The 12,876-nt window shown below is 29.6% G+C and overlaps 1 protein-coding gene across 7 annotated transcripts in view; it reads right to left on the bottom strand.

Annotated features, from left to right (window-relative positions):
• The window catches only part of LOC123013721 (four and a half LIM domains protein 2), a 45,565-nt gene that overhangs the window by 2,637 nt on the left and 30,052 nt on the right, over nucleotides 1-12,876 (bottom strand). For 5 of the 7 annotated variants that reach the window (XM_044412446.1, XM_044412443.1, XM_044412444.1 and 2 more), the window contains 3 exons: nucleotides 12,611-12,811; nucleotides 12,375-12,549; nucleotides 2,625-2,794 (listed from right to left, as the gene is read on the bottom strand). In XM_044412446.1, the coding sequence (XP_044268381.1) occupies nucleotides 2,625-2,794; nucleotides 12,375-12,549; nucleotides 12,611-12,811 (546 nt within the window). Of the gene's footprint in view, nucleotides 1-2,624; nucleotides 2,795-6,064; nucleotides 6,422-12,374; nucleotides 12,550-12,610; nucleotides 12,812-12,876 lie in introns of those variants that run through there. The other 2 variants (XM_044412448.1, XM_044412449.1) reach the window with 2 other exon arrangements.

Below are 12,876 nucleotides of genomic sequence, written 5' to 3'. Positions count from 1 at the left end.
TGAACTCAGACTGGTTGATTTGGGTTGTGTACAAAATTTCAAATTCCTATCTGAATTAGAAGTTAAAAAGTTTCTAATGTAGGCCCTAAAAGAATCACCTTGTATACAATACAATAAAAATATGTATAAAAACTACTTGTCACTTAATGTAGTAATTTTTTTTTTGAAGGAGTTTGTTTCCTCTATTGTGATTGGGACGTTATGGTTTAATAAACGAAAATAAAGTTTTTAGATGAACGTCTTCAGAGGCTTTTAATTTTTGTTTTTTTTTTCTGTGCACCAAATTTATACTTATATTAAATTTTTTCATTATTTATGCCCACTAATAATTAAAAAAAAATTAATTAAAATTACAACAATACAAATTACAAAAAGACACTCTTTGATTTGGTGTAAACGGAAGTTTTGTAGAACCTATACATTTCCGGTAGCAATAGGTCCTCCCAGTTTTTGTATCCTAACTTCTTTTCGGCTTATTAATTTCTGTTTTTGATATCAAAAATTAAAAGCCCAATCATTTTTTTTTGCAAAAAAGGTAGTTTCATATCGCTAAAATTACCGTTCTCGAGTTATTTCAGTTTAAACTAAATTCTAAAACGCGCTGAAAGCTATAAAAACTGTTTTTTCTATTGCTTGATGAGTTGGATTAATAAATACTGTGCTATCTATGCTCATTTGTAGAGGAGTAATCGTGATTAAAATTATGACACAAATTTTTGAATCATTTGTATAAATCCACGTGGAATTTTTCTTACATGCGTGTAAGACCTTATAAACAAAATTGAGCTAAAATTATAGAAATTATAGTTTTATTTGTTATAATGGCAATTTTTTAATTCCTTCAAACTTAGCCTCTGCGAAAAACGCAATTCAGCACTTCATGGATTAGCTCTATGCATTGTGGAAAGTTTGTTTAATAATTTAAAATTATTGATATTATTTCAATGAGCTCTTTACATAATAAGCCTACCATAATTGGGGGCCCGTAAGACTGGAGGGCCCCCTGGCCAGTCCGCCCCTGCCACTAGTAATTCATTCATGGTAATTTTAATAAAGGAAGTTTGCAATTGCGGTTTTTTGAAATAATTTGAAAACAATGTCATTAAACGTCAACACAAAAAATCGTCTAAGAAAATTTAGAGACGAAACACCAAAAAAGAAACAAATTCGGTACACTAGCAGTTTTTCGAAATTTGGAAACGAATAGTTCGCAAGCAGGAAATTAGAAAAAGGATGTGTTAAAATGTAGACGCAATTTGTAATGCAGGTTTGCAAAACATTCTTAATTTTTAGCAAGAAATTGACAAAAATACAAAATAAACATGAATGAGAAAGAACCTCGGAAAGAACGCAATTAAATTAGTGTCTTGTGCATCGTTTTTTGAAGAACGAGTTGAAAAAGTAACAATTTTGAAACTAAGACTGAAGAAGAATTTATAAAATGCATCAACTTTGAACTCGTTTCAATAAATTACACAAAATTTATTGCCAAGCATCATAATACCTACTTTTATCTTTTGCTAAATAACTTTTTTCTGTATATACCGGGTGGGGCATCGGTTACGCGCACTTGATAAATCGCGACTTCTAATTAATTAAAACTGGCGATGTTTCATATACCTAACTAATTATTGATATGGTATAATTTGAGAATTTTTCTAATTGTTTTTGATAATAAATGAGTCCGTAACTGTTTTGTGTGTTTTATGAATACTTTCTGTTAATTTACCTATAAAGTTTTTACACTAAATTAATGTGTACCTGTTAGCGCATCAAACTTTGATATCACAATTTAAAATTTTGACTTGGTTATCCAAATAATCGCTTTTTTTATTTAAACACAAATCAGACCAGTGGTTTATGACAAAATGGTAAAATTTGCCAACAAAAGAATCATTTACTGGTAGCCGACCGCTTTAAAGGGTCTTTTTGTTGTAAACCTTGGAATCTTACCCCAATTGCAGTTCCCCATTGTCACCTAAATTTACAATGGCACAAGTAGCAGGTCATAAATAAAAATTATTTTCAAAGTTAAGATGGGAAATTGCGTTTTATTCAAAATCTAATTGGTATTTTTTTTCTCTGATTTTGTAAACAATTGTAGGAAGTGAATCTGCGTAGGTCAGTATAAAAATTAGAATTAAACTTTTTGGGAGAAAATTACTTTTTATTTTTTTTTGGCTTTGTTTGTACATGAAAAATTACCAAAAAATTAGAGAATGTACCTTACTAATGCCCAGGTAAGTGTGAAAAAATTCAACAATTTTATTTAATTAGAAGTGGGGATTTCTTTTCTACGCGTAACCGATGCCCCACCCTGTACTTACTTGCGGTGTGTTTCTGTCAAAATTATTAGCACTGAATTCTGTCTTTAGACCTTAGGCAATAATATCTGTCCTCAGGTGTTCAATTATAGCGCTTTCAAAGAGCAAACAGACACACAGGATTCATAAAAATCAAAATTTTGACAACATCTAAATTTGAACACATAATCATATTTTTTTAACAAAAACAAAGAGCAAACAAAATTTGTGGCTATGGAGACAAGCTGCTACCAATTTTTTCACCAAAATTTTGACTTGGTAATTTCCATTTAAAAAAAAACAGACTTTACACTTTCTTACCTTGTTGCACTTGATGCAACGAGTGGCGAATTTCTCTTCGTAGCACTTGGCACAGTAGATTTCTTGTTCGCGAGGAATGAAACTCTGAGTACCGATTGGTACTTTGCATACACAACAACAGAAGCACTTCTCGTGCCATTGCCTCGTCTTGTATTCCATCTTCTTTGTTCCTGAAAGTAATTGTGTTAATGCGATATGTGGATATCAACTCGTTAGCTGTCTATCCGAGCGGAATCTTTACGGTCTTGACGTTTCGTGTGAAATCATCGCCGTGAACTTTACGTTTTTTTTTTGTTTCGTTTTCAACTTACTTGCACTTGAGTTATTTAGTTCATTGACTCATTCTAACAAGATTTTTTTTCAATTAGAAAAGATAAAACTCGTCCCTATTCAAAAAGCTCACTTCTAAATATATTGAAGAAAATATTTCAAGGTCTATTGTTTTTTTTTATCTATTTATGGTCAAGATTTATTACATTTAATATCACGTAACAACGACAAACAAAAATTTGATATTTTGAAGGTTATTTTTTTCTATAAAGCTCGCAAAAATTTACAGTGTCCCAATAAGAATGTTAAAGTATTCAAAAATGTGTGTACTTACACCACCTAAAACTATTAATAAGTATACAAGGTGTTTCAAAAATAAGTTACAGATTAAACTTATGTTTTTTAATGTTTTTTGCATTTTTAGATGTAGCTTTAATTTCGATGATTTTAAACTAAACTTTTATTAACCGATTCTGTTTGGTTTTTAAAATATTTTGATTTCTTTGACAAAGTAAATTATTACAAATAAAACTAATTAAAAATACATCTTTAAAAAATAAGAGTACAAACTTCGGTACTATAACATCTAATAGATTATAAATTGTCTATTTAAAAACATAAATTTCCATGTCTATAATTGAAAAATATAAAAATATTTAATTTTAAAAATAAAAAAATCATTTGTTTAAGAAGCCAAAAAGTGGACAGTTGGACAAAAGGTGTAAGAAATATAGCTTAATAATCATACTGATTCCATAATTCTTTATTTTCACATTAAAACAATTCGAATTTCAAGATTCATGTCATGAAATTCCATTTCATTTTTTGAGTTATTTAATTTTTAATAAACCTCTCCATTTTTTTACCATTATTATTGCAATCGGTGACAAAAATATTGTATCCCTGAAGTTTAAAGTTCCTTCTTTAAAATTGTGAAATTTTATTTTTCTAGGAATCTTCCTTTTTATGTAATAAGATAAATACATACATATTGAAAAAGAGTGTTTCCACCAAAAAATCAAGGTATTTTAAAAACTAAGTAAAATCGACTAATAAAAGTTTAGTTTAGTCATCAAAATAAACAGAAAAATGTTGTTAAAAAATGTAATGTGTATTGTTACTTATTTTTCAAATACCTTGTATGTGTGTATACTTGAAAATAATTTTAGGTGGTGTAGAGAATTTATTTTATGAATTTTTTATACACATAAATATTTAACATTTAAAGGTCAATAAATAATTGACTTTTACTAACTCGCTGGACCACCCTGTATAACTACCTAATTAGATTTTATCAAATTTTACTGTGTATAACAAATAACAAAAAAACACTGTTTTTTAAAGTAAATAAAAGTTGTTATTGCCGGAAACATAATTTTTACTACGTATTTATAACTATGATAGTAAAAATAGAAAAAAAATCCGATGTTAGTACTGGGAAAAAATAAAAAAGTTGTACCTCTCTTACATAGTATTTTTCGATAAATGGTCATAGGAAACTTTTGTCTTAAAATTCAATATTCTATCACCTTTTTAAATTTGTAACAATAAAAACAGAAATTCATCAGATCAATATAAAAAAAATATCTATAACCGATTTCCGGAATTGCTTCTTAAGGGGGCTAAAGGAGAGCAAAAAGTCTTTTTTTTTTCAATTATCTCAGTAACCGGTTGAAATAAAACAAAATTTATATCCGGGGGAATTTCTTGGTCTTGAAACTACTAATGTTATCAAAAATTGTTCACCTTCAACCTATTTAAGACAAAAATGTTGCTTCGGAAAGTTTTATGAATTTTTTTACAAATTCGAAAAAAAATGTCTTTTGTGCTATTTTTTACGACACCCTTTTACAAAAAAATCGTTTTTTCTTTCATTTTCTAATTCCGAAAAGCAGCCCAAATGAATTTTTTTATATAACAGGTCGAATTGCTGGAACTCCTTTAGGAAGCATTTCTGGACATAAAAACTTTTTTTCTATTAACATAAGGAATCACCACCCAAAATCCTCTAACGTTTTTTTTAGGACACCGTATTGTTTAAATGCAAACTATGAGTTATTATAAGTGGAAAAATCAACGATCTGGTTTAAAAATAATAGCAGTGAAAAATTGTTGCAACTCCTGACAACTGATATCAGATAAAAAAAAATCTCACAATCCTGGAAATAATACTTTTATTGACATAAAAGCTCGGTCAAGGTTTCGACAATAAACCCGATAGGTACGGTGTGTCACAGATATTTCGCCCAAATAGTCACAATCATTTACGAACTAATTAAAAAAAAGCTGAATGAATGAAAAAAAAACAAGAATCTCAAAAACTATTATTCAATTAAGTCATCACACGCTGACAATCCTTACAAATGCAAACAACCAATTAAACTGACTCATCCGAATTTTTCTGCCCACTGATTGATTTAATTCCACTTGTGACAAAAAATTTCGTTGGTAATATTTCTAACGTGCCCCACAACAAACTCAATTATTTTGCTGCGAAGCCAATGAATTACGACTGCAAATTGCGATAATTATTGACTTTATGCACGCAACTTTACAAAAAATTGATTCGTTTTTTATCGAGCTAACTCATGTGAAAAGTTGTCTGACGACACTGACCTCTTTCCGAATAATTGTAAGCCCACGAGTGGAAAAATTACTCGTAATCCACCTACTCAAAATTTAATCACTTTAATTTCAACCAAACTTGAATCGTTTCAAAGCTGTGTAATGTTGTTTATTATTAATTTCTACAAATAAGGCAAAAGTTAAATAAAATACGAGAGTTTGAGGTAAATATGGCTTTCAATGTCGTATGAGTAACTACTACGTTCACCACAATTTTTAAACAAATACGAAACCATAAAAACGTACAATTACCATTTTGAGAACGAACGATTAAACAAAAATTCCGATTTCTAACTAAATTATGAGAATTTACCATAATTTCACATTGCAACGAGTCGATGACCGATCCATTATGGCCTTCAAGAGAAAAACGCAATTTTAAAGTAATATTCAACCCAAACCAATGCAATTTATAAATAAACATGTGCTAGTTATTATAATATAGCATTTAAAGAAATAAAAATAAATATGACAAGATAACACTTTGAACAAACATCTCCTTCATGGATTTTCGTGCTAATTACGTACGATTCCACTCTTCGTACCTAAAGGCAAGCTTGTGGGGTCCCCCAACAAGCAGTCTTTGTCCAAACAGCACTTGAACGCCTTTTTTTCCCCTGGTAATTCCATTGACAAAATCGCAACATCTTCATTTCGCTCTTTCGCCTTTTTGATCCGTTCTTCCCCGACAGTCTTCGTTTGAAGATTCAAACGTGTTTTAAACTGATCACTCAACGTTCCTGCCATTTTTCGATAGTAATTTTCAATAAAAACACATTTCTTTAGTCACTCGGTGTTTGAGTCATCGCGACACAAAGTCTTTTAAAGAACTGGAGATTCGTACCAGTCTCACGAAATCGTCGAACATTTATGCTCTGCAAGGTTACCACCGACTCTGCTGCCTACCTACCTACACGCATCTTGCAGGAGAAATTGGAAAAATTAATCTACCTGCAGCAATGAGGTGTGAACCGGCGATCATTCTTCAATTAGAAATATTAAGAGACGCGTGCCGAGCCCGACTAATTGCCCTAATTAAAAAACTGTTTGCGATAAAAGAGCTAATATTTAGAGACAAATAACGTCATTTTTAATTTCGTTAATTCGCACGCACATTATAGTCCTTAACGATTCTTGGGTTACAGACCAACACCGAAACGAACGGAAGTGAAATCAAATTTCAAATTAGTTTTATTCAATAATTCAGCACAATCATCTCTAAAAATACACGCCATTTGAGTTATTAATATTGATAAGGATTTGAATAACCGATTTTTTTAGCTACACTCTTGACCACGTATTTACTCACATCGTTTATTTGGGAATTTGCGACTTTTGCAATAAAATACAGGTCTCTTTTTTTCAAAAATGTACAAAAAATTCATTTTTTTGGGTTTTGTGAATAGACAAAAAAAAATACTAGTGGTATAAGATATCAGGAACATTAAAAAATGTTTAAAATTTTCTAGCTGTGAAAATTTTTTGACATTTTCTTATGTCTAAAAATACTGATGATCTTGTAGATGCTTTTTTATAATTATTTAGTAAATTGGAAAATTATTTTTCCAACAGAAATAAATAGAGTCAAAGTGCACAATTTAAACACTCATAACTTCGAAATTTTAATAGATAGTATTTTTTTTTAACATTTTTTGGTATCTTATCCTATGTGTCATTTTTTTTGGTCTAATTAGATAACACCCTGTACATTTTTTTTAATGAAACTGTTTTATTGCATGATTTTAAACTATATTTTTTAGCGATTATGCTTGGTTTGTGATTACTTTGACAAAAATATTATTAAAAAAAAAATATTACACAAACTAAGAATAATAAAAAATTTAATTTTTACATCTTCAAAGGAAAAAGTACAAATTTTAGAGCTATAATATTTTTAGTGTGTTGCAGTCAAAAAATTAAACTTGAAAAATTTAAATGAAACACCCTATTTTTAGTCTCTACATCTAATAGTTGAAAAAGATATACAGAGTGTCCCAAAAAAATTTTGGAAAATTTCAAGGGGTGGTTCCCTAGATAAAAATAAGAAAAAAGTTCTTAATGACCTTTGGCCAGAAATGGCTCCTGAGAGCTAGAACCCTCTGAAGACAGCGGACAAAAATACTTTTTTTTTCGATTATCTCAGTAAAATTCACAAAAGCGCTGAATCTATTGGTAACATTAAAATTGTGTACCCCATTTAGAACGGCGAAGGCACTAAAGTTAAAAAAAATTTTTAAAGATAAAATTTTGCTTTGGAAAAAGTTTTTTTAATTTTTTTGACGGATTCGAATTTATTAGCTAATTTTCTTGAAAAATGTCTCTAGTGACGTACCATTTTCGAAAAAAAATAGATTTTTCTTAACCGTTCATCGACCTTAATTAATGAGTTTTTTCATATAAACTCCCTTAGGAAGCATTTTTAGACATAGGTCCATTAAAACTTTTTTTTCTATATTGATCACTTCTGAAAATCTTTCAACGTTTTTTCGGGACACTGTATAAATAAGTAAGGCGTTTCAAAAACAAGTTACAATACAAACTTATGTTTTTTTTATAAAACACACTATGTTTTTTATTTTTGGATGTAGCTCTTTATTTCAAACTTGTATTAGTCAATTTGGATTTAGTTTCTTATGTCTAATGATACTGATGATCTTGTAGATACTTTTTTATAATTATTTAGTAAATTGGAAAATTATTTTTCCAACAGAAATAAATAGAGTCAAAGTGCACAATTTAAACACTCATAACTTCGAAATTTTAGTAGATAGTATTTTTTTTAACATTTTTTGATGTTCCTGGTATCTTATCCTATGTGTCATTTTTTTGGTCTATTTAGATAACACCCTGTACATTTTTTTTTTAATGAAACTGTTTTTTTTTGCATGATTTTAAACTATATTTTTTAGCGATTATGCTTGGTTTGTGATTTCTTTGACAAAAATATTATTTAAAAAAAATATTACACAAACTAAGAATAATAAAAAATTTAATTTTTACATCTTCAAAGGAAAAAGTACAATTTGGATTTAGTTTTAGAAAAATTGGATTACTTTGGCAAAAACATACACTTTATAAAATTATCACACACAATAACACTAGAATAATAAAAAATTAAATTTTTACATCTTGAAAGAAAAAAGTACAAATTTCTTTAATACTGTGAAAATGTTACTTTTCTCGAAATCTTAGCTGTGTAAATTTTCAAACAAGTGTTTTCGACAAAAATCAAAGTTTAGTTTAAAATATTTTGAGGCCGGTTTTTCCAAAATAATATTTTGTCTACATTCTAAATTATAATATTTAAAAGCGATATACAGAAAATATTTCCCAAAATGTTTGATTTATTAAGTTTATCATCAATTCAGTGAACTGCCATAATGATATTGTCCCATTAATTTACACTATGTAAATTGCAAGTATAATTTATGAGCCAATAAAAGTGTGAATCTTAGAGTCAATGTTTGCCCAAATAAGTCACTGCAATTAAAAATCCAATTTTAATAAAACATTTTACTGAATTACCTTGGTTCTCTTTACTGTCAAATCCTTATTACGCAATTCTAAAACCGCCATATGTTGACTAGAAGTCACAAGTTGTGTAATTATGACATTTCTATGTAACAATTTAATTGATAAAAGAGAAAAGGTAAAACCAGGTGAATTATTTACAAAAATGGTAAACGATGGTTCGTATTACGTATTGTATTGGGTGACACTTGACCATGTAGGGTAACCAGTCATGGCACACATTTGATTCATCGTTGGGTTAGGAAAAAATCGCAAAAAATTAATAAAACATGCAAAAATCAAGTTTTAATAATGATAGCAAGAAAGTTTAATTTGTACAAGTCATGTTTATAAATAAAACCGGAGAAACGGAGATTAAAAATTCTTATATTGACTGTAATTAGCATAGATTACGCTGTCAATGCAGAATTTCAATAATTTCGTAAAAGTTCAAGCAATGATAAGCGACACGAAAGCATAAACAAAATGTAATAAGTGTAGCTTTTATTAATACACATCCTGGCAACACCTACAGACCGGTGAAAGGTTGAACACGTTTAGAGCATTTGCCAAAATAGATATGATGTAAAATATGCACGCTGCTCGCAATTACAAGCATTATCTTCATTAGAATCTATTTTTTTGCATTTAGGGCTGCAGACCCCCAGAAACCTGGCGTATACCTATTACATGTACATTTATTTCATTGTTTTTAGCCGCAAATGTAGATTTGAAGAGTTTCTTGATGTTTGTAGTGTAAATAGAGAACAGGATAATATTCCCGCTTTAAATAAATTAATAGATATTTTTTTATTGAATAATATGTAAAAATCTTAATTATTAACATCTGCACCCCTCAAGAAGAGAATTGTTAGTTCATTTCAAAACTTCAATTTTTTAATTATTCATCTATTTAAAAGTAAATTTAAAAAAATAGATAGATGTAATAGATAGGTATAAAGGCATTAGGCCCAATACGTAAACCTAAAAAATAAAAAAAATAAAACATAATATTTATATTAATTTCACTGAGGACGGTTTGTTTACTGAATTAAACAGAATTATCGACATTGTCCAAAAGACTTGAAGATAAATTTGCAACTCTTTTTAATGCCCTTAGGAACAACTCAAACAAAGAACTTTAAAAAAAAATAAATTTCAAGTAATTGTTGTGCAAAAATGTTTTTATATTTATGTCGGATCGGGGAGTTTTAGCGATTTCTCTAATTTTGGTACAAAAATTTCGTAGTATATGATTTCAATATTCAATTTTTTGAATGAAATAATTAGGTCTCGCATTACGAATTTTTTTGTAGACACTGATATCACCACCTCATATGAGGTTTTTAAATCGTACATTATTTTTTATTGATTTTTTAAATCCATCTACAATAATTGCAGCTTCCATCGAAATCGAAGTACTTTTCCAATTTTTTATTTATGAAGAGGGGCCGTTTGTTTTTTTTTTTTCTTATAATACATACATTTTTTACAATTTTTATTTTTGACTCCTATGTGTAATTTTTTTTTAGTTCTAGCACCGACTATTGTTACAACACCAGATGACGTGTTGTAATTTGATTTTCGACTTAAAATATTTTTTCTCTGCGTTTTAAATCTCATCACATTGGCGGCTTTATTTTTTTGACAATAATGTCACTTTGACAAATGAGTTTTCACAAGTTAAATAACAAAAATGTTTGTGAAAAACATAATTTTGATAATGATTTTTTTCCACAAAATTTTGTTGTGGTGTTATTTCTTGTTCTATCAAGTAAATAAAAACTTGCTAATAGAGAAAAGGCTCTTATTTTCTTTAATGAAATTTAGTAATGATGCAGATGGTAGTAATTCCAGAATTCCACTATCATTCTAACTATCAAAAATCTCATAATCTCTCCCTTAACTAAGCTTTTTTAATATGTGTCTAATTACCAATGTTTTCCCGCAATGTTTAAAACTATCAAAGATAATACCCTTTTCAATGATCCTGCAAATTACCTCTCAAAAATTCTCGAAATACTACTAAAAAATCAAATAAGTTTTCACTTTGAAAATAATCATTTATTTTCCAAGAGTCAATTTGGGTTTAGATGTAACAGATTGACTACTTCTGCTTTACAACTCGTGTCACAGCTAGTTTTTGATGCTTTTGAAAATAAAAATCACGTCTTTGCAACTTGTTATGATTTAACTAAGGCTTTTGATTGCATTACCCATAGCATCCTCTTGGATAAACTGAAACACTATGGTTTTTCTTCTAATAGTATTGCTTTAATATCGTCTTATCTTCGAGATCGCAAACAATTTGTTCAATATAAAGATAAAGTTTCCAACTGTCAATAAAATAGATTTGGTGTTCCTCAAGGATCAGTATTAGGACCTTTATTGTTTATAATTTATATAAATGATCTTCCCATGGCAACTCGTTCTAATATAATATTATTCGCAGACGATACCACAATTGTAGACAGTCACAGTGATACTGAATCATTACATAATATTGCCTTATCCTCGGATAATGAAATCAAAATATGATTTGAATCAAAAAGATTATCTCTTAATGAAGACAAAACACAATTGATTACATTTTCGTTACGGAACATCGACGAAACTCCAAAAGCTATTAAATTATTAGGTCTTTATGTTGACAATAAACTTACTTGGGGAAATCATATAACATTTATTGCAAATAAAATATCACAAAAAATATACGTACTAAGACAACTCCTGCATGTTTCATCCAAAAAAACAATTATCATGCCTACATACAAAGCCTATTAATGTACGGTCTACTAGTGTGGGGGCATTCTTGTCATACGAAAATTCTATTTGCTCTTCAATGTAAACCTATTCGGATTATTAACAATTTAAGGTACAGAGAGTGTTTCCACAAGAGTTTCGCGGATCTACAAATCATGACGATTCCATCATTGTACATTTTTTGCTTACTTTTTGTAAAAAATAACTCTTCAAAATTTTCAACTCAAGACCATGGACACTTTACTCGTCACAAAGACTTACTTCACCATGATTTCTTAAGATTAAACCGCTCTCGAGACGCTGTTAACTATTACTGTTTAAAATTCTTCAATACTTTACCTCTTAGTATCAAAATATTACCTTGTAATTTATTTAAAAACTTTGTCAAAATTTTTTAGTGAAAAATCCATTTTATTCTTCTGTGGAATTTTTTAGTTTTGATTTTTCTGTCTTATAAATTTTCACTTAGAATAAATTAGCTTATATGTTTATTTACTTTGTAGAGTGACTAGACTTGTGTAAATGCCACTGAGGTATTTTAACACTAATAAAGATATTTGATTTGATTTGAATAAAACCTACCTGCCCTGAAGATTTCGTGGCAGCCGTCGCACCTGGAGGCGAACTGTTCATCGTAACAACGCCCGCAGTAGATCCTGTCGCCCTTCGACCCAAATTGCCTGTCTACGAGGGATTCCCCGCAAGTCGTGCACAAGAAACAGGCCTCGTGCCAATGCTTGTCTTTGTAGGAGAGGTCCTGTGTGTGAGAAAAACCTCTGTGAGGAAGTTTGGGTGACAAAAATGTGATAAAAGTTTACTTTTGAGTCGATACCGATGATTCTGCTGCACTTTTCGCAAGCATTGGCAAAGACAGATTCGTAACATGACACGCAATAAGGATGATCGTCGCGGAGGACGTAACGTTGACCAGTTAAACTCTCATCACATTGCCAACAGCAAAAGTGTTGTCCATGCCAGTCCTTGTTCATGGCCTTTGTGTACTCGCCACTGAAAATCAGCTGAAAAACAACAAAATATGAAGCCCACATGGAGTCGTCATCGAGTAATAAGCACGTTGGACGAG

This window comes from Tribolium madens, unplaced genomic scaffold (assembly GCF_015345945.1).
Source record: "Tribolium madens isolate multiple individuals breed KSU strain unplaced genomic scaffold, Tmad_KSU_1.1 Scaffold_96;HRSCAF=242;Tcas5.2_LG5, whole genome shotgun sequence".
In the NCBI taxonomy this organism is placed as follows: domain Eukaryota; kingdom Metazoa; phylum Arthropoda; class Insecta; order Coleoptera; family Tenebrionidae; genus Tribolium; species Tribolium madens.
The sequence above is the reverse complement of the archived record's forward strand: the minus strand, read 5'-3'. Positions and strand labels throughout refer to the sequence as shown.